Source organism: Geotrypetes seraphini, chromosome 13 (genome assembly GCF_902459505.1).
Source record: "Geotrypetes seraphini chromosome 13, aGeoSer1.1, whole genome shotgun sequence".
Lineage (NCBI taxonomy): Eukaryota > Metazoa > Chordata > Amphibia > Gymnophiona > Dermophiidae > Geotrypetes > Geotrypetes seraphini.
The window spans coordinates 46979949-47002554 of record NC_047096.1 but is presented as its reverse complement, the minus strand read 5'-3'; the positions used below and the strand labels follow the sequence as shown (position 1 = coordinate 47002554).

The window sequence follows — 22606 nt, the reverse complement described above, 5'->3', positions numbered from 1 at the left end:
TTACCGCTGCTGCCAGCACTAAAAACCACACTATGGTTTTGTAAAAAGGGAGGTAAGTTAGACTCATAATTGGAAAAAAAAAAAATTATTGGGCAAAATGCACCTACCCTATCTCATGGCGCTTGGCAACGCCTAACGTCTAAGTGGGTGTTTTTAGGAGTAGAGCAGAATTTAGGCACCGTTAAGCATGATTCTGCAAAAACAGGTGCCTGAAATGTAGGCCTTTAAAATCTTGGCCTTCATTTCATGGGCCTAAGTTTTTACATAGGCACCACTAGATATGATTCTGTAAACAGCGCCTAAGCACAACTGACATTGCATCCGGCACCATTTTTCTAGGCGCCAACTGATTTAGGCACCATTTACAGAATCTGGCCCTTAGCGCACATTACCTAGAATGTGCTAACAGGACAATGTTTCCCCGCTCATGCCACACCTTTTCCCAGAAAAATTATCTAACACATGTGCTAACAAGGATATTACCACAGAACACCTTATCACCGTCATACAGTGTGCATGTTACATGTCCCATTGGTAACTACCAATCTTGTAGTTCCAGAAGCTTATCATTGCATGGCACAGGAACTCGAAAACAATTCACCATAAGTGGCTTCTATTAGGAAAAACTTCTATGAAGCACAAATTCTAAAAAAAATGTTAACTCATCTTGCTCATGGCCTGAAAATGTATGGTAAATCAACTTTGGGTAAAATGCAATGAAAGTACAATTTAATACAAATATAGGAGCATTTAACAGAACAAAAGATGGTTAATTCAACATACCTGTCCAGCTTCCACTGGATGAATATACACCAGTGTGTGCTCTGCTGTGTCTACTGAAGTGTAGGAGGCTCCATCTGCTGTGTAGACCACCTGTTGTGAAGGCCGATCCTGATCATCGCTATATACAATCTGTGCTACAGTTCCACCTTCAGGGACAAAATGCACCTTGGATGTGCACACAGGAAAACAGCACATAAAATTAACTATTTTTTTCTCTTGTCAGTGGTAAACACAACACTATACTACACTACCAAAAAGCATTTATATATAAAACAAATAGTAACTGGTATTTTATACAAGGCTTATTCAGATTAAACAAAGCAAGATTACTATATGGGCACAATAAACAATTTACAAAGCGCTCATAAAATGCAATCAACAATAGCAGCACAAATAGAGTTAACAGAAGGGACCAAAGGCATCTAGGAGAAAAGCAATGCCACAATTATCACTGGATATAAAAGTGAGTTGATTGGATGGGTCATCATCAGGCTATCATGAAAAGTGTCTTTTCATAAAGCATTTCTACCCTTTCCTCCTTTTCCCTTGCATAGACATGTTGGAAGAAAACTCTGATTGCATTTCTTAGAAATCTAGAACAGCTTAAGAATCTCCCAATATATAGCAGCTTGATCTGCTGAAAGATTTATATCAGTTTATTTAGGTATACCTGGGTTTCTTACCTGTATGGGTTATAGGTAAAGCTGAAAGATTTTTACCATTATAATGTGGTGACCTAAAATCATTAATTAAAGCTATAATTCAAAGTGAATCTTAAATGTTCAACACTATCACTGCCTTCCTTAGACATGCCAGATTATAATTAGATACACAATAAAGGCAAAAAAGTCTGAGGATTCAAAGAGTGTAAAATGCTAACCAGTCACCCCTAAAGTAATAAATAAATAAGATAAGAATAAATAAATTTAGAGTAAGAGGAAATCTCTGTGTGAAGGTTCAGCGACGGGAGTAAAACTCCAGCGCTTACACTCAAGAGACAGAGGTGATTCACGTCTGCCTGCACACCATCATGGATTGCCCCACGTGTGCAAAATCTAAATAAAAATCAGTGCTAAACCACAATAAAATAAAGTATAAGTGACACTGAGAGTGAAAAAATAAAAAAAACACTCGAAGAATCCTCCACAGCCTACTCCCCAAGAGAGAAAAAAGGCCACAGCCGACTTAGCTTGAATAAGCCTGGAAAATGCAGGTGACAGACGCAATATCAGGTTCAACCAAGTCCAGTTTCGGGGGAATAATACCCCTTCATCAGGAACATTGAGATGAGTCGGAGCCGGCTGGGGGAGGGAAGGAGAACTCGAAGAGACGCGCAAGCGCGCTAAAAAGCTGAGCAGAAGTAACGTCAGAGCAAAAAGGACCAATGAGAAAAAATAGGGGAGGAGCCCCAGATTAAACAATCGTGTTCCACTCTATGCAATCGTTCAACCCCTGAGGGGAAACAGTATGAAGTTGAAAAATCCAAAATTGTTCTCTAAGTTGGATATGGGCCATCTTGTCTCCCTCAAAAGTTTCTGAAATCTGTTCAAGCACAAACCATGTCAATTGATGAAAATCATGGCCCCGCTCCAAACAGTGGGGGACAAGAGGCGCAGACCTCACAGCCAAATGTAATCTGCTCTTGTGTTCAGTCAACCTAGTTCTGATTTTTCTACACGTACGCCCCACGTATAGCAACCCACAGGGGCACCTAATCACGTATATGACCCACTGAGAGTCACAGGTCGTTTGGCTCTTAAGTTGGTATTCAACATGAGTCTGTGGATGCTGCCAGTGGGAAACAGTAAATGTGTTATCACACATGTTGCAATGTCCACAAGCCTGATGTAGACCCTCACTTGTCCCACTCCTAATAAAATGAGATGACAAGAAGTTTTTCAAGTTCTTAGGACGAGAAAAAGCAATGAGGGGGGGGGTTCCTGAAAAATAGTATGAGCACTTGCCAGTGTTGTCTAATGAATTTGGCCACTTGCTGAGCTTGAGAAGAATACAAGACCACACATACCTGACGATCCAGATCAGAGCGTTGCACAGGACACAGCAACAATTCAGGGTTGGCATAACGAGCACAGAGATAAGCCCGTCTTATAGTCCAATCCGGGTAACCCCGGGCTTGGAAGCGTTGAGTCAGCAACTTTGCTTGGACTTTAAATTCTGCCAAAGTAGAACATATGCGGTGTATTCTTAGAAATTGACCTATCGGAACAGCTTGTTTAAGCCTCGAAGGATGACAGCTGTAAAAATGCAAATAAGTGTTCCGGTCGATGGGCTTTCTGAACACCAACGTGGTCAATCTCCCAGAACTTTTAGTCACCACAGTATCCAAATAGGTGACAGAGATAGTATTAGTCATCGCCGTAAACTTCAAGTTCCTGTCCAGTGCGTTAAGCCAAGCTAGAAATTCTTGGAATTGTGCCAAAGTGTCTGTCCAGATTAAAAACACATCGTCAATGTAGCGAAGCCACACCGATATGGCAGACATCCATGCAGAAGGGTAAAGAGAACGTTCCTCAAAGTTGATGACATATAAATTAGCGACACTCGGGGCCATCGCAGTGCCCATGGCAACGCCATGTGTCTGGAGGTAAAACTCCCACTGTACTTCAAAAAAATTGTTTTGTAAGACAAAAGTGGACAAAGTCTGTAAAAAAGTGGGGGGAATACAACTGTCACTAGGTAAGGAAGCTAAGTTTTGTTCCACAATCTTTAGGGCTTCCAATTGAGGAATATTGCTATACAACGCTTCCAAGTCCATGACTATCAACAAGTCCGACGGCTGCACTTCTAATGATCTAGTACATTTCAGGAAGTGTGTAGTATCCAAGACGAAAGATTTGGCTTTGGCCACATGGGGTTTGAGGAAATAATCCACCATTTTGGACAACGGCTCCAGGACAGTCCCACAAAGAGATACAATGGGTCTGCCTGGGGGGTTGTCCAAAGATTTATGTATCTTAGGGACCGTGTAAAAACAGGGAGTATGGCTGGGAGTCTGGGTCAAAATTTAGCCTCAGATTTTGTAATCATATTATTATCTAAAGCAGATTGAACAACTTTGGCAATATCCGCTTGAAGCGCAGGAGAGGGATCAGTATCCAGGTGTGTGTACCACACAGTATTGGAAATATGAGCCTGGATTTGAGATCGATACTGAGCTGTCGATTGCACAACAATAGCACCTCCCTTGTCAGCAGGTTTAATGTTAAGGTCAGGGTCAGATCTTAAAGCATCAAGAGCCTCATAATGTGCCCGAGTAAGGTTATTATACCCATGATGGCCACGGGAGGTGACAAGCTGATCCACGTCCCTCAATATCAAGTCCCTGAATACTCTAATATGAGGATCCATTGACCCAGGAGGAACCCAGCGAGACTTGGCACGAAACAATGATTCATCAATAGTGTTAGCTTTGTCAGAAAAAAACAGCTTGATTTGAAGATTCCTGACAAACCGGGCAATATCCCTGTGAACAGTAAAGGGGTCAAGAGTGGTGGTAGGGACAAAGGATAAACCCTTATCCAACAACTGGATTTGTGCCGGGGTAAGAACCGAGCCGGAGATATTAATAACGGCAGGTCCTTCACCCGCAGGATTATACTGAATATTCGTATTCAATTCAATTTGGCCCAGAATAGTGACCTGAATGCGAATAATCTGGGGCTCTATTGTGCTAAATCCTACTGAAATAAACACTTGATTTCTGATTTCACATTGCTTCTTCTGGGGCGTAACAGGGCAGGGATAGGTGGAACTGGGCGAGGCTGGGGGGCGGGTCTAGGAGGTCCGGATTTTACTAAAGTAAAATCTGGTAACCCTAGTTTTATGGAAATAATAGACAGACATTTTCTATACTTTTTAGGCATGAGTCCAGGAACAATTGTATTACGTTGGTTGTTAGTGTCTTACTGCTCATTAATGGCTTATTAGCCAATTAAGTGGCATGCTTATCTTGAGATTGTCACTTAAATAATATCAGCTTATTTCAAATATCACACTTAAAAATGAAGCAAGTCAATCACTACAACTTAATGGTGCTTCACTTCCCCATATACTTGAAAATTTTCTAAAAATTATTCAAATTTTATCCATAAATATTTTCAATTGATAATTCAGTACTTCATTCAAATTATTCATAACATGACACTGAGTGGATCTTTCTAAATGAGGACTTTCCTTAAAACAGCTATTTTGCGAAAAGTGAATTCATGTTGGAGCTCAATGCAGTCTGATTACTGAGATAAGTGCTTTATAGTAAAAACTAGTGTTTAAACCTGTTACATTAACGGGTGCTAGAATATATGTCTGTCTGTCTTTCTTTATTTCTGTCTCTCTCCCTGCCCCTGTCTCTTTCTTCCTTTCTTTCTGTCTCTTTCCCTCCTGCTGTCTATCTGTCTTTCTTTCTGTCTATCTCTCTCCCTGGCCCCCTATCTATCTGTCTCTCCCTGCCCGCTGTCTTTCTGTATGTCTGTCTTTTGTTCTCGTGCGCTGAGACACTTCAGCTCCAGTCCCCCCTCTCCCACATACCCTTAAATCACTTATTTTGCCTTCTCCCCAGCCTGAACAACCGCCAACCATAGTCCGGATGCTGAGCGTCGGCATGCCTGCTTCTGTTATTTTTGTGCTCTCGTTGGTCCTGTTAGATGGAGTGAGGGCGGGAGGGGGGAGTCGCCACCATGGTCGCAACCTCTGTACATCCGTGCTTAAGGTGCCTCCGTATGCGCAGAAGGAGCCAGCGTCACAGAGGGAGGGCGATAGGGAAACTACTGCTGGCTCTTTCTACTGCGCATGTGAAGCATGGATCACGGACGCAGGGATTATGAAGATTGAAGTGCGTATGCGCGTCAAGGGTTTTATTATAGCGGATAAACTAAGCATGATTAGGGCTTTAGGGCTGACCGATGAGGAGGCTTGCTACAAAATACTGAACTCTAAATGAAATGACATGTTTGAATGTAGCCATTGAGATCATGTTATGAATAATTTGAATGAAGTACTAAATTATCAATTGAAAATATTTATGGATAAAATTTGAATAATTTTGAGAAAATTTTCAAGTATATGGGAAGTGGAGAACCACTGAGTTGCATATCTTGAAATTGTGCCAAACATAGAATCCAGGGGGTAATAAACATCTAGTCTGCCCAGTTCCATTTCTGACGTAATGACTGACCACAAATGATCTTTGTCTCTCTCTTCACTTTTGTGCAATTGCTGATAATTCATTACTTTTTGCCAATCTTAAAAGACTACAAAAATGATCTGACTAATGAGAAAAGTTACCTGTGCAGTGTTCTGTTCATGTTCAGCAGCTGAGGCCCACACCTGTGGATCTTCTGTTTTTGAGTCCATGCTGTTCCCAGTGTGTTGGGCCCTAAGGAGTAGCTGATTGCTAAAGCAAAGCTGGACAGGAAGAATTCATCTGGCTGCTGTGTTTCTATACACACAAGGTATGTAAACATGTAGTAGCATGGCTACAAAAAGAGAAGCAGAATAAGATCTCACACACCAAACAACTCAGAGATAATTCTAATTTCTCCAAATTAGAATATAAAAAGCTACAATTTATGACAAAAATATGGAATAAATACAGGTGGGGAGTTGGTAAAATTAGGTCTTATGTGTTAATTTTCTTTCCTTTGGTCCCAACAGATCTGTCCAGAACTCACATATTATGTCTATCTACCAGCAGGTGGAGATAGAGAATATGAATTGAACTGAGACATAAGTAGTATGCAGCTGCTCCAGTTCCCTATTTGGATAACCAAGCAGTAGACTAAGAAGAAAGAATGTTTATATCTTCTAAAGGAGGCAGGAAATATTTTATATCTAAAAAAAATGAAAAAGAAACAGCAGTTTAACCACCCCCCCTTAAAAGAAAACTAACAATAGCCAAACAGTGTATCTGAACATAAGAACAGAGAAGAATTAACAGTCAAATGAAAACCTCACACAGTGTAACTAAGGGTAGGTTTCTGGACTGACGTAATGTTTTAGATTAAAAGAAAAGGCCTAATTTTACATTCTTTAGCTTCACCAACAATTCTGTCCAGAACTTGCAGGGTGTATCAAGGCAGTCCCCCTCACATTGGAAGGAGGGGGGTGGAATATAGAAGATCCCATTAAAAACACAAAGGCAAAATAACACAGTATGTAGAGAATTTATTAGGATATACAATAGGATTTGTACTGGCGCAACCAAATGTAATAGATGTGCACACTGCAGGGGAAAACTGTTTCTTCAGAATCATTGTTGGACTTAAAATCATTTTTCAATACAGTATTAGACTTAGGTGGAGGTACTCTCCTTCTGTCATTGGAGAAGTAAATTTCTTTCTTTGCTTATATGGGAGTTCCAAAATGCCACATGTACATTGAGAAGGAAAAAAAAAATATATATATATATATATATATAATTTGGGGCAAATATACGAGACAGAGAAACAAACAGGGATTATAATTTGGACTCTATGGTTGTTCAGTGTCACTGACACACATTGTAGCTTATATTAGAAGGGAAAGAAATTAATTTGGGGTTGGGAGGGTTGAAGCCTGGAGTATTATTTACAGAGGGTCATAAGACAGAAGGCTATTTATTAGGGGAAGAAATGATTGGCATTAAAGGATAAGGATAATATCTTTTATGTATAATGGACTTGGAATGTTACTGTTTGTTCTTGAAGACTGTTTTATGTAATACCAATGTGTTCTCTAAGTTTAATAAGCAGATTTAAATAACATTACATAAAAAAGCACAGAGCTTCAAAAGGAAGTGTCCATCCTGGCAGAAACAGTCAAACAATAGAGCTTTGAAAAAGTATGTCATGAAAACCAGGTTGCAGACTTGCAAATGTCTTCAATGGAAACCACTCAAGATTCTACTCAGGAATCTCCTTAAATCTTTTAACTAATTTTTCAAATTCCAACTCTAATAGTAGCTTGCCTGGAAAGGGAAGCTTCACCAACCTAGACTTGAAGCAGCATTAGCTGTGCAAAGACTAAGCCATAGTAACACAATACTAAAACCACTAATGCCATCTCCTTAGACAAAGCTTAGATCATAGAGCACATCAGCTAAATAGCCTAGCCCTGCTTCTAACAACAGCAATTATGAGAATAAAAGAGAATCGTATCTCTCTCTGGACTTCTTAACAGCTGTGCCCAGCAAAGACAAGAATAGGCAAAGTAAGAACCATAAACAGGGAAGACTAAAGTCTGCGAGGGGGTGCTGAAGAATTCTCAGTCCAAACTTCCTAAATTCTGAGCATTAGTTTGCTAGTGTAGCTGAAAAGAGTGTTATTTTAATTCACAAAGTGCCAGTTTGCAGAATCGCAATGCTATGTTTTTTGACATTGTTTCAGATCATTGATTGAACCATGTCAACGAAAAGTGTGGAAATTTCAAATGTGGATTGGAGGTCTGAGCCGTCATGAAGTTCCTGCAGAAGAAAACTCCAAAGGAAATCCATGAATGTATGATGCAAACATTGAGTAACAAATGTCCATCATACTCCATAGTGAAGAAGTGGTGTGCAAACTTTCAGCGTGGAGATTTTGAGACCAAAGATGCAGCAAGGTCTGGGAGGCCTCAAACGGTATCAACTTCTGAAATTGTCGACCATGTTCATGGTCTGATTTTGGCAGATCAGTGAATATCAGCTAAAACAATTGCTGAGACACTACAGATATCCCAGGGAACATGTTGGGTGTATAATCCATGAGCAGCTGGGTATGCAGGAGCTGTCAGCCAAGTGGGTGCCCAAATGATTGAATACTGATGAGAAATGACGTCAAGTGGACACTTCCAAGTTGATTTAGAAGCATTTTCAGTGAGCTGGTGCCAACCTTTTGGAACGACTAGTTATTGTTGATGAAACATGGTTACACCACTATGATTCCAAGCCAAAACAACAGTCCATGAAATGGCGAAACTCAGGTTCCCAAATGCCAAGGAAATTCAAGACCCACAAGTCAGCTGTTTTGGGATCAGGAAAGTGCTGTAATGACTATCTTCCAAGAGGCCAAACAGGTTAATGCAGAATACTACTGTAACTTGCTATGCCAATTAAAGGAGACATTGAAATAAAAAGGAGAGGATAGCTACAGAAAGGAATCGTCTTTTTGCAAGGCTGGCAAAATGATGAATGTTTTGATGCAGTTGGGGTTTCAGTGCATAGACCATCCACCCTATTCACCATATCTTGCTTCATCTGACAATTTTCTGTTTCCAGTCCTTAAAAAGAGTTTGAAAGGGCAACAATTTTTGAGTGATTCAGAGGTGATTGCAGCAGCGGAGCAGTATTTCAGTGACCAGACATCAGAGTATTTTTGGAAGGGTTGCAGAAACTTCACCCATGATGTTTCAAGTATGTTGAACTTAGGGGTGAATATGTGGAATAACTTGTAAGTTTCATGTCTCTATGTCATTCCCTTCTTGGTTAGGCTGCAAACTCTTCAGCATCCGCTCGTATGGTCATGAAAATCCTTGAGATCCTTACCCCCTTCAACAGGGATAGAAATCTTCTTAGTGACAGTTATCACCAACAAATCTATCTTAAGCAACTTAAATGGTCCTAATTCATCTGGAAGGAGGGGATATAAACAAGACATACCCTGGAGCTCTCAAAACTAACATCAAGGGTAGTACATTGAGCAGAAATTAGCTCCTATACTGAAGTATGAATTTGAAAAGCCTTAGGGATATTTTTGCTACCTAACATAATAATAATAGCTGTATTTATATCCCGTCATACCTTTCAGTTCAAGACGGTTTACAACAAGAGAGGCTGCAGGAATGCAGTGAAGTTACATCAAGAGCATGAAGTAAGAGTAAACAAATAGGCATGTAACATAATTATATATCAAAAGGCAGGAGCATGCAAGTAGACGTAAAGAAAATCATTTGAGGAAGTTTAAACAAATTTATCAAATAAATGGGTTTTCAGTGATCTTCTGAATGATTGGTATGATGATGAGTTAAGGAGTAAGTCACTTAGGGCTCCTTTTACTAAGGTGCGCTAGCAGTTTTAGCATGCGCTACAATGCCCCACGCGCTAGATGCTAACACCTCCATAGAGCTTGCGTTAGTATTTTTCATTTAGCGCATGGTTTGTGCGCGCTAATCTTCAGCGTGCGCTAAAAACGCTAGCATACCTTAGTAAAAGGAGCCCTTAGAGTATTGTTCTACTTTCCTGCTTGGAAGGAAAGTGTCTTGTCGAGGAAAAACAAAATTGTAGGAAGTTAGAAAAGAAATGGAAAAAATCTCATTCAGATACAGATAAATCAAATTGGAGATCTGCAATTAGGAAATATAACGTTGAACTCAGGAAAGTGAGAAAAACCTATTATGGATGTAAAATAGCTAAATCCAACAGTCAGAGTACTACTCTTTTTAAACTCTGGCGTTCTCTGACTAATTCCGACTCAAAGTCTGAACAATCATTATTTCCTTCTGCCGACGTTTTAGCCTGCTTTTTTCAGGATAAAATCTCTCTCATTTAGGCAATCTTTCCCTGAAGGAAATATTGAATATCTCTCTTCATATTCCAAAAACCCCAAAATGGAGATACCAGTTGATCGCTATTGGTGCTCTTTTAATTCTGTATCCGAACACCAAGTCTCCAATCTGTGTGATAAGTTGAGAAAGTGTAAATGTTCACTGATCCTTTTCCATCATATCTTTTCCTTAATATTCCTTCCCAGGCTATAACATGGTTGACCATTTTACTAAATTACTCATTGGAAAATGGATACTTTTCACAATCTATGGGACAAATAACTTTTTCCTCTTCTGAAAAAATCAGACTTAGATCCTACTATTCCCTCTCACTATCGACCAATTGCCAATATACCTTTGTTGATAAAGATGTTAGAATCAATTGTAGCTGGTCAACTTACCAATTACCTGGAGAAATTTTCATTACTTCAACCTTTCCAACATGGATTTTGTTCTAATTTTAGTACTGAAACCTTATTGATTATTCTTCTTTCTAAAATTCAACAACGACTGCAAAATAACTGTTCTATTTTACTTCAGTTCAATTTATCTGCAGCGTTTGATGTAGTGCATCATGATATTTTGCTTCAATTACTTTCAGATATCGGGATTAATCAGGTTATTCTTGACTGATTTTCTAAATTTTTATTGTCTCGTTCTTACTCAGTCACATCACAAAGATCTGCCTTCAAAGGTTGCAATTGATTCAGAATACCGCTATGAAGTTGATCTATGGAAAGAATAAGTTCGACCAAATGACTCCTTTGTTTTTGAGCCTTCACTGGCTCTCGATTATTCTTAGAATTCAATTTAAATGTGTATGTATTATTTTTAAGATTTTATATGGTATTTTTGCTCCTTTTTTTCCTCTATCATGGAACATTTACAGATTTTCCTATGCGAGAGGCATTTTCCCTCCCTTCTAGGAAAGGAATCAAGTATTTTAGTTTTTCTTTGATTTTTAAATTTTCTCAACTATGGAATGAACTTCCTTTAACCTTGCGATTTCCTAGTCATTTCCAAGTCTTCTACAAATCTCTAAAAACTTTCCTATTTGCAAAATATTTTAAAAATTAATTCCCTTTGCAACTTTTAGATTTTTATTAATTATTGTGAACCGTGTCGAGCTTCCTCTGGTTGATGGCCTGGTATATAAAGCTAAGGGCTCCTTTTACTAAGGTATGCTAGCGTTTTTAGCGCATGCAGGAAATTACCACGTGCTACGCTTCTAGAACTAATGCCAGCTCAATGCTGGCGTTAAGGTCTAGCGCGCACGGCAATGTAGCATGCGCTATTCCACACGTTAAAGCCCTAACGTGGCTTAGTAAAAGGAGCTCTAAGTTTTAGTTTAGTTTTGGAGAACAAAGTGTTTCAGAAGGTAGGTGGGTACAGTACCGAATAGTGTTTTGAAGTATAGACAACCAAATTTGAAAATTATTCTGGCCTCTACTGGTAGCCAGTGCAGTTTTTTGAAATATAGAATGATGTGGTCGGATTTTTTCAGGTCAAAAATCAGTCATATGGGTGTGGTTTGGATTGTTCTCAATCTTTTGGTAGTTTTTTTTGTAGGATCCTAGGTAAATGATGTTGCAGTAGTCCTGTGAGCTTAGGATTAGTTATTGTACTAACAGTCTGAACGATGCAAAATTGAAATATAGTTTTATTGTACGCAGTTTCCATAAAAGGTAGAAGCATTTCTTACTAAGATATCGGTGTGGGCGTCGAATGTCAGTTGTTGGTCTAAGGCAGGGGTGCACAACTCCAGCCCTCGAGGGCTGAATCCAGTCGGGTTTTCAGGATTTCCCCAGTGAATTTGCATGAGATCTATATGCCTGCACTGCTTCCATTGTATGTATATTGATCTCATGCATATTCATTTGGGAAATCTTGAAAACCTGGCCTGGTGAGGGCCAAAGTTATGCACCCATGGTTTAAGGTCACTCCTAGGATTTTTATGGTGGGGTTAATAGGAAAGTTTCTCCCTTGTAAGCTAATTGATGGTACTTTGTATTTGTTCGTTGGGGTGGCCGTGAATATTTTGTTTTTTTCGGGATTAAGTTTTAGTTTGAAGTTTTTTGTCCATTGTTCTACGTGATCAATGACAGATGAAATGAAGTGTCTGGTTTCAGTCAATAGTGTAGAGAAGGAGATGATGATTGTGATGTCATCAGCGTATATGTATGTTTGGAGATTTAGTTTGGATAGTTCATGGCCTAGTGAACCCCCTAGTTCATGGGTTAGAGGTTGCTGCTGAGTTCTCAGGAGCAGGCAATGGAAATATTCAGGAAATATTCTAGTTACTTGGTAATAAAGACAGGCAACTCTTCCTTATGAAAGATCCTTGCTGATGTAGGATAGTCTTACCTCCTTAGAGGGAAGTTCTCCCTCTTCCAGAGCATCTGCTCAATATGAGTGGAAATAGCAACTGACCTAGAACCCAAGGTCTAACTGTGTGTCGTGTCTTCTCCTTTTAGAAGAAGGTGGCTCCTGAAGATAAGTTCTTGTGAAACCTGTGCCTATATCATATAAGCCTGATGTAGTAGCAAAACAAACTCAGGAGGAAAAGGAGCAGAGTCAGAGGTCGAATCAGTTGTAAAAGGGTTTCCTATCACATGAGCTGAGGAATTCAGAGAAGAAATGAAGCTGTAAGACACAGGAGAATCAGAATCTAAAATGCTGGGGCTGACCAGGAGAAATCAAAATGGCTGGCGCAGCTCTGCGGTCTGAAGAAGGTGGTAGCCTGCCAAAATGTCTACCTGTGGTCCCAAATCACAAGCAGGACCCAAAGCTGCTGGCACATCTAAGGAGAAGCTGTCTGAACTAAGTGCATGGAGGCAGGCTGGATACCGGCCAAACGCTATTCACTGAGCCTCTTGTTGGGTCAGGAACAGCATTTTGCCAATTCTGTTTGTGTTGTCATGTGTTACTAAGTTGGGGCGAGTGAAAGGAATAAAACCCAACAACTTGCTGGCACTGTAGCAAAGACCCTCCCCTTTTCCCAAGGAAAATAGGCAGTCTGAGAAAATTAGCCAGTAAAGGCTGCTGCTCTTCTTTGTCAGATGCTGTAACTGCTGTTCAGCTGCACTGTGAACTTCACAGTATGAAGAAAGGCTCTTAAACATATAGCCATGGGTTTTTGTTTTTTACAGAGGCAGGAAATGAAATTGCTAAAGTGCACAGGAAGGGAAGGACCTGGCATCATCAGGTAGTCCCTGACAAATGTGTGGACTCCAACCTTGGCCCCAAGCAAGTATCTAAAGAAGAATCCAGGAGCTGCGCAGGCTAGCTTCTATGATCTGCTGGAGATATATACTGAAATGGAAATGCCTCACTCAATTTGTACTCTCTAGCTCCACCTACTAGTAGATACGTATAACCTGCAACTTTTACACTGATCTGTTGGTAACACTACAGAAAACTGAATTGACAATACTCATTTCAAGCTCTATTCTTTTTGGTGAAGATTCCTTCATTTGACATTTAAGAGAATTATTCCACTGCACATGAAGACCAATTTTACATATAGTTCATTGTATAGGTCCATGTCAGGATGTTTAAAATTTGCAAGGTATTCCAGAAAAGGTTTGCTGAATGTGGAGTCGTTTCTAAAATGCATACAAACTAATAGAAAAAAAAGGTCTATTTAGCAGCACATACAGTAGAAACAGTGTTACAAAACAAAGCATACAATACAAAAAGAGATGCATTACTCAAGGTTTTTCACATGTACACAATGACCCTTTTATGTGTTATCTACATGTAAGCAGTGGATTTTGCAAAAAATATCATCCAAATAATCAATTAAGAAGCTACGATATATACAATGGTACCTCGGTTTACGTGCGAGTGTTTTACAAGACGAGCAAAACACTCAGCAAACTTTTGTCTCGTAAACCGAGCACTGCCCCGATAAAAGAGCACTCAGCAATGGAGGCCCAGGGGTGAATACCTGCCTGCGGGTGCTGCAGCGATTCCAAAGTGGTGCCTTCCTTCCCTCGGGGTCTCCGTGCGGCTGCCCTCCCGCTTCGGCCGATGCCTCTGCCGTCGGTCAGCGCCTCCCGGCTCCTGATCCAAGCCGGACGCCATTCTGAATGAGCATGCACGCAGCTTCACCTCTCCTCTCCTAAGTCAGCCGCTGCCCCAACAACACGCTCACCACGTACAAGCACGCAGGAACTTATCTAAACCCTACATAAACCCAGCTCTGCTGTCTTGACCACATCCTCTAGTAACAAATTCCACATCTTGTGTACTGAACCACATAAGTATATTTCCTGATTTGGTTTAGCTGTGCTACCTATTAATTTCATTAATTGTTCCGAACCTTAATATTATTTGAAAGCATAAACAATTGTTCCCTAAATGCACCTATATGCCTGTCCATCCCATATCCTATCTTAGCCATCTCTTACCCCAGCCCCAGCTGAAGAACCCTAACCTGTTTAGCCTTTCTTCATAGGAGAATTATCCATCCCTTTCATCATTTTGGATATCCTTTTCTACATCTTTTCTGCTATATCTTTTTTTTAGATGGGGCAACCAGAAGTGAACACCATCAATTAATGCAGAGGCATTATAATATGCCGTGTTTTATTTTTCATTCCTTGTCATTCTGAGTAATTCAAATTATTCTATTTACACTTTTGGTCTCTGCTCTGTGCTGAGGATTTCAGCATACTACCCACGACACCAAACTCCTTTTCCTGGTGGTGACTTCTAATTTGCAACCCAACCTTCTGTAGCTATAATTGTATATATCACTTTGCACTTGTTCACATTAAAGTTTACCTGCCATTGAAATGCTCAGTCCTTCAAAGTCCTCTAGCAACTCCTCATATTCTCTTTGTGATTTAGCAACTTTAACCCCCTTTTCTACAAAGCTGCATCTTAACAGCCCCAAAGCCCATAGAGATTTAAAGGGCTTCAGGGCTGTTCCCACGTGGCTTTGTAGAAGAGGGGGGTAAATAATTTTGTATCATCTACAAATACTTTATGATCACCAAACTTGCTGCTCCCTTTTTTCAGATAATCTATATACTGTATATGTTGAAAGAAGTTTCCAGTACTGATCCCTGAGACACCCACCATATACCCTCCTGTGTTGTAAAAACTGATTGCTTAGCCCTTTCTGTTTATCTTTTAAACATTTATCAATTCACAATAAATGGTGGACTATGCCTGAGCAAAGTGAAGCTAGAAGAAATTATGCTGGATGTCCATAGTGGTCCTGGCACGCAAATCACTCATCTGACCTGGATACAGGGACGAAAGACTAACTGAACCACCTAGGAATTGGTTTCTTCCAAAGTTCTCCTCGAAAGAGCTGGTGCTCAGTCTATCATTTGTTCCAGTAACAATTAATTAAGCATTGGGTGCCTCAACTCCCAAATGGTATTTGAGCAAATTTTATCCTTCTTAAGGAAGGCATAGGGGTAAAGTCCTTTTCTCTTACTAAAAAAATTCATCTTATATTCTGTGAACCCTATGCTAGAAATCTAAAAGGGTAGTACAACAAATGTGATCCACTGAGATAAAAGGTACCAAAAGCGATGTTACAAATAACAGAGATAAAGGCTATAAAAGTTTGGAGGGGCAACTTTCATTTTTGAAAGTTTGGTGTACTATAGGGTCCGAAGAATGGGACTTTGCCTGATAAAATAGATACCAGCGGCATAATCCTGCATGGACTAGTTACATCTTTTAAAAAATGAGAAACATTTATCAATAAAAAAGTAACCTCAGAAATCATATGCCCCACTTTAGATACCTGAAGTTTTTAGGTTGTAGAACATGAAACATATCAGAGTTGTGAAAAAAATTGCATAGTCAATGGCAACCTTGGTCCTTGAAGGCCTCAATCCAGTTGGGTTTTCAGGATTTCCTCAATGAATATGCATGAGATCTACTTGCATTTAATGGAGTACTGTGTAGAAATAGATCTCATGTATACTTGTATTCATTGGGGAAATCCTGAAAACATGACTGGGTTGTGGCCCTCAAGGACTGAGATTGTCCACCTCAGATATGTGCCTTATTTATACTACTTTTGGTATATTTTCACAGTGAGTCACAAATTGTAATATAAACAAGCATAAATCATATTATCTGGCAAACCCAAAGAGCCATTTCAGTCTTTGTCTTCTATCATCTACTTTATGTTAGTACTAGTGTTTTAGCCCGTTACATTAACGGGTGCTAGAGTAGATGGCTGTCTGTCTGTCTGTTTTTTTTTTTTTTTATTTGTCTCTCTCTCTCCTTGGACACTGTCATTCTTTCTGTCTGTGTCTTTCCCTGGCCCCCTGTGTCTATCTTTATTTCTAACTCTATCCTCTTCCCTCAATCCTGCATGTGCCCTTTTTACTTTCTCCTCCCCACTTCCTTCCAACGTCTGCTCCCCCTGTCCTCCACACTTCCATTCAGTGTCTGTCTCCCTCTCTCTACCCCTTCCATCTACTATTCACCCTCTGTCTTGCCCCTTCCATTCACTGCCCTCTCTTCTTTTTCCATCCAGTGTCCGCCCTCTCTCTCTCTGTTCCATATGGCCTCTCTCCATCTCCTCCTTTCTTTTACCTTGGTCTGGCATACCTTCCTCCTTCCCTCCATACCCTGCCATCTCTTCTTCCCTCCAAGCCATTCTCTCCCCCTCTGCTCCCTTTCCTCCTTGAACTACTTCATCGGGCAGCAGCAGCATTCACAATTCATTGCTGTTGCCGGCTTCAGTTCTTTCTCTCTGGCGGGTCCTGTCTTCATGAAAACAGGAAGTAGGCAGGACCGGCCAGAGAGGAAGGCCTGAAGCAGGCAACAGCAGCGAATTGTAAACGCTGCTGCTGCCTGAAGCACCCGAGGCAGACGCTTCTCTCCCCTCCCAGCCCCCGCTGACTCTACGACCCTCCCAGCGAAATGACTTTAATAACAAACCTCCCTCCAGCGTTGGCAGCCGCAGCACGCTAAACAGGCTGCTTCGCGGTTTTCTCCTGCAGTTGAGTCCCTCTGTCGTGTCATTGATGACATCATCAGTGACGCGGCAGAGGGACTCAACTGCAGGAGAAAGCCACGAAGCAGCCTGTTTGGCGTGCTGCGGCTGCCAACGCTGGAGGGAGATTTGTGCCGGTATGTGCAGAAGCGGTATGTCCCTCCTCCTCCAGTACCTGTGCAGTACTTTACGCGGTGCATCCTCCCACGATCCTGAGTCGGCCACAGCGCTCGAGTGTGGGCCCTAACCATGCATCCGCTCTCCTGCCTGCCACGGACCTAAGGATAACGGAACACGCAGGCAGGAGTGCGCATGCGCGGCTAGCGTTTTATTATATAGGATGTAATAGAACAACCTGAGCTTACATGGAATGCTCTGGTCACCTTGTTGGGCAAATTGGATGGACCTTGAGGGTCTTATTCTGCTGTCATTTACTACCTCCTATTCCAGTGCTCCTCCATCCTCTCCTCAAGGCATGCCTTAGCTAGTCAGGTTTTCTGAATGCGTATGAAATACATTTACTTTTGATGGATGTTTTAGCATAAGCAAATCTATCTCATGTATATTCAGAGATGGTAATCCTGAAAGCTTAATCTATAAATAAATTAAGAGAAAAGTGTTCAGATATAATGTTGTCACATGCAAACTGATATTGCTTAGATTACTTTCATATGCATCGCCACACTTATCAGCATACATATTCAGCAAATAGAGCCAAAATTTTTATATATTAATAAGTAATCAACTAACTTCCCCCTCCCCCTTTTACTAAGCCACAGTAGAGGTCTATACCGCGGCCCAGAGGACTAAATGCTCCAACACTGCTCCGACACTCATAGGAATTCTATAAGCGTCAGAGCATTTAGTGCTCCAGGCCACGGTAGAAACCTCTAGCATAGTTTAGTAAAAGTGGGAGTTTATTATGTAATTTGATTTTAATCTGAGGTGCCTCCAAGAGAGAGTTGAAATGCTCTGTCCTTTCCCATGACATTTTCATTTCCTAAGGAGTTTTTCTTGAGTTATTCAAACACCTTCTCAAAATCCAGATAAGGTTGAACCAGTTGATATAGCTTATCTATAAAAGTTTATTAAGACTTTTAAATGCTAGTTGATTATTATTATTTGTACATAAATTGTATTGCACTTTTTGTTGGCATTAAAAACTAAATAAAGTTTGAAAAGACTTTTAAAAAAATTCTAATAGACTGGTAAGCAAGACTTCCCTTTGCTAAATGCATGCTGGCTCTGCCTTGTTAAACAAAAATAGCTTCTACCATTTTGAATGGCACTGATTTCAGTTCACTAATCTGTGGTTTCCCTGATCACCCTGCAGCCCTTAAAAAAAATTAGTATTACATTGGCCACCCTTCTACCCTTGGGTACTACAGTTGAATATAATGATACATATACAGTTATAGGTCTACAATTTCACTTTGGAATGCTTTTAGTCCTGGTGATTCATTATTCCGTAATTTGTCAAATTGCTAAAATGCATCTTCCAGTTTCTCACAGTGATTTCCATCAGTTCTTCCAAATCATCACCATCAAATAATTGTCCCAGTATGGACATCTCCCCAGCATACTCCTCAGTAAACAGCTTTTCTAAAAGTATCTCTTTTGCTTAACTTTTCTTTTTTATTCTTGTTAAATTTTAAATCCTATTCTTTTATTTTTGTAATTCATTTTAATTAATTATACGAGGATGCACAACATATAATATGTTCATATAATGATTCAAAATGTTGTGTGATCATGGCACCGAGGTACCCCCCTCTTCAAACCCAGCATGCACCTGAAAAGAGGGAGAAAAAGTCTCAGACTAATGTAGCAGTATAGAACCAAAAGGGCTGTTCTGTGAGGGAGTTTTTTTGCCAGTGAAAGTATCAAAAGCAGTTTTGATTTGTACCTTTTGGTTCTATATTGCTATATTAGTCTGAGGCTTTTTCTTTCTCTTTTTGAGTGCATGCTGGGTTTGAAGAGGGGGGGGAGTACCTCGGTGCCACGATCACACAACATTTTGAATCATTATATAAATTTATTTTAATTGCAAACTGCTGAGATGCTCTGCAAATCAGCAGTGTATCAAAAATAATCTTGTTCCCTTAAGAAGTAGTCATTTATTATATCTAGATACTATGCGGCTCATTTTTTAAAGAGAAAAACATCCAAAAAATAACAAAGTACCATTTGGACATTTTGGGGTAGATTTTAAAAACACTGTCCTGATTGTAGGTGGTGCTAGGCGTCCTACCGCTGTCTAACTAGCCAATCGGAATGCACTTTTTATTTTTTTTAAACACACCCTGAGGCAGGCAGCCTACATTGTAGGCGTTTTTGCGAGCCTAGGGAGGCGCATAGGGCTGCCTAAGTTCGCCCAAGGCTAGACGTGGGTGTAGTTTCACCTGCAATGGCCTTAGACGAGCTTAGGTGTCCCTAGGCATCTCCCTAGGGCTGCAATAGGCGCCTGAAATGTAGATCAGCAAAATGCTGGCCTACCATTTCAAATAGACGCGGCCACTGAATGATCATGGCAAGGGAATCTACCTGCCGTGATCAGTTTAGCGGCTGCAGTAGGGAACCCGTCCCCCCATGAAGTTGGCTGGCAGAAGGGATGCCCAGTCCCTCCTCCTCGAACCCCCAAAGCACCCCCCCCCTGAATATCTGCAGCAGGAGGGAGTGGCCCATTCCTCCTGCCAGACCACCCCTCCAAGATCAATAGCAGGAAGGATGCCAAGTCCCTCCTATCGGAAACCGCTCCTGAAAACTTGACCCCACCCCGACACCCCCATAGCCCACTCAGATTCCACCATACCTTTTTCTTGTAAGCCGGCCGGAGGGATGCTTATTCCCTCCAGCTGAACAACACAGAGATAGCAGAGGGACCCAATAGCTGAAGGCAGCCTGCTGAAACCTGAATTCATATCAAGCCTGAGATTTCAGGTGTGCTGCGGCACACTGTGGGGAGGAGGAGAGGCGAATAGAATCGAATTTAAAAAATTGATTCAACAGGGTGAATCAAATCAAAATATTTTTCCCTGGATCGGGCATTACTTGTTTGTAGGCAAGCTTGTTGGGAACGGAGCAGGCATTCCATAAAGCACAAGAGAAGGGCAGGATGGAGATGAATAAAAATAAGGTTGGTGGTATTGCAGGTTGGCCTGTAGGAGTAAGGTGGACCATAAGAGTAGGGTGAGAGTTGGTTGGGAAGACCAGGATTGGGGTTGATATCCCAAGCCGAAAGCAAGAGGAAGAGGAGGAAAGTACAGGTGAGGGTAGGGGAGGTGAGGGGGCACCTGCAGCTGCGACGTGGGTGAGGTGCATGCAGGGAGATAGGGGATGACCGAATGAGGGAGAAAGTGTAGGATCTTTAGAGCAGAGAAGTGGGTAGAGGATATGAGGAAGGGCGAGGCAGTGGGTTTAAAGAGTGAAGTGTTAAGGTGCTCAGTGGCTTATGGAGAAGGGAAAGATTGGGGATAGTTAATATCAGCAGGAAGGGAAGTAAGGAGTCATAGCAGTGGAAGGGGGAAAGGGAAACTGGGAAGAAGCTTGGTTGTGGACCAGTCTAGAGAGCAGAGGGAAATGCATGAAGATAAAGTATCAGTGTTGTAAAGAGGCAGTGAGGAGTAAAACTTTTTCTTCTCACGCCAGACTGACAAGGATCACTCTTAATTGTACAGTATCTTTTAAATCACCTGTCATATGATCCAAGGAATAGAGGCCATTGAGAGCAGGTAGGCAAAACTAACAAGGGTGTCTCAGCAAAAAATAAAACTTTTAAAACCTAGAGACAGACACATGTGCATTAGCTATAAGCTACAGCAGTAAAAATGTAAAGTTTGCATTAACAGACTAGGAAGATTAACTATTATATACAATATCAGAAGGAAATTATGCTTACATACAAAACATTAGATGGAAAAGGGTCCCCCACCTCACCAGACTGGCAAGGATCACTCTTAGTCATACACAGCACAGAACATCAACACATAGAAGAGACAGTCCCTACTCAAAAGAGCTTACAATCTAGTCAAGACAGACAAACTTGAAAAACTTCAAAGTAAGTAAGCTATGCATTGTTTTGTTGGAGGTTATTTTCTTCCTGCAATAGTTTACATCGATAAATCATTTGTTACAGGTTCATATTTGAAGGTTTAGTGGCCCTGAGGAAGTGGCGTTACACCACAAAACGACTGTTAGCCTTGTTAACTTGGAACTCTGTCAAATAATATATAGAACTTAGTACATAAGAACATAAGTAAATTGCCACTGCTGGGTCAGACCAGTGGTCCATCATGCCCAGCAATCCGCTCACGCGGTGGCCTTCAGGTCAAAGACCAGCACCCTATATTTTTCCCTGCGACGTTTTGGTAGACAGACAAAAGTTTTTTATGCCTATGATGTGCACTGAGTAGAGTCATAATAAATTAGACTCGCTGCAAACTGAGGCTTTTTCTTTCATCTTCCTTAAGCATGGTGGCGTTTGTTTTGTTTGGTGAAGAGTTTTGAATTATTTTATAGAATTATGTGCACCACTTTATAGAATATGCTTAGAAAGTTGCATGCGTAAATTCTAAATTAGTGACAATAATTGCTTGTTAATTGGTAATTATTGGTGCTGATTGGTATGTTAACCCAGTGATTCTTAAACCTGTCCTGAGGGACCCCAGTCAGTCAGGTTTTCAAGATATCCCTAATGAATATGCATGAGGCAGCTTTGCAAATAATACAGGTGACATGCATGCAAATCTGCCTCATGCATATTCATTAGGGATATCTTGAAAACCTGACTGGTTGAGGGTCCCCCGGGACAGGTTTAAGAACCACTATGTTAACCAATAAAGTTAATCGGCGATTTGCACATGCAACTTTGGTCGCAGCATCCGGGAAAACAGGCTTCTGCACAAATGTCTTAAAGCATTTGTGGCATTTTCTCCTTTTATATGCACTAAATCATGTGCTATTAAAGTTTTAGGATTTTTTTTTTTTTTTGGGGGGGGGAATAGACACAGAAGAATTAACCAGCTAGCACATTATAATTACCATAGACTAAAGCTCTGATTCACTAAAGTCAGCGATCGTCACTAAACCTGTTTTCACAGGTTTAGCAACGATCGCTGCTAATCAACCTGATTCATAAAACGGCACACTGTGGGTTTTTCCCCTCAATTGCCCATTTTCCGATCCAACCATGCAAATTAGTAAAACCCCATACAAAATAGCCAAGCGATTGATTCACTTACATTGCTTGGCTATTTTGCATCGGGTTTTACGATCATAAAACCCAACTGCTGTAGACCTGTCAGTAACTGTGTTACCTATTAACAAAGAAAAATGGGG

General features: G+C 40.8%; 1 protein-coding gene across 5 annotated transcripts in view; it reads right to left on the bottom strand.

Moving 5' to 3' along the window:
- The window catches only part of PRDM10 (PR/SET domain 10), a 230992-nt gene that overhangs the window by 201967 nt on the left and 6419 nt on the right, over nucleotides 1-22606 (bottom strand). For all 5 annotated transcript variants that reach the window (XM_033918444.1, XM_033918447.1, XM_033918448.1 and 2 more), the window contains exons 2-3: nucleotides 6085-6275; nucleotides 784-948 (exon numbers count right to left, since the gene is read on the bottom strand). In XM_033918444.1, the coding sequence (XP_033774335.1) occupies nucleotides 784-948; nucleotides 6085-6153 (234 nt within the window). In that variant the 5' untranslated portion in view covers nucleotides 6154-6275. The remainder of the gene's footprint in view (nucleotides 1-783; nucleotides 949-6084; nucleotides 6276-22606) is intronic.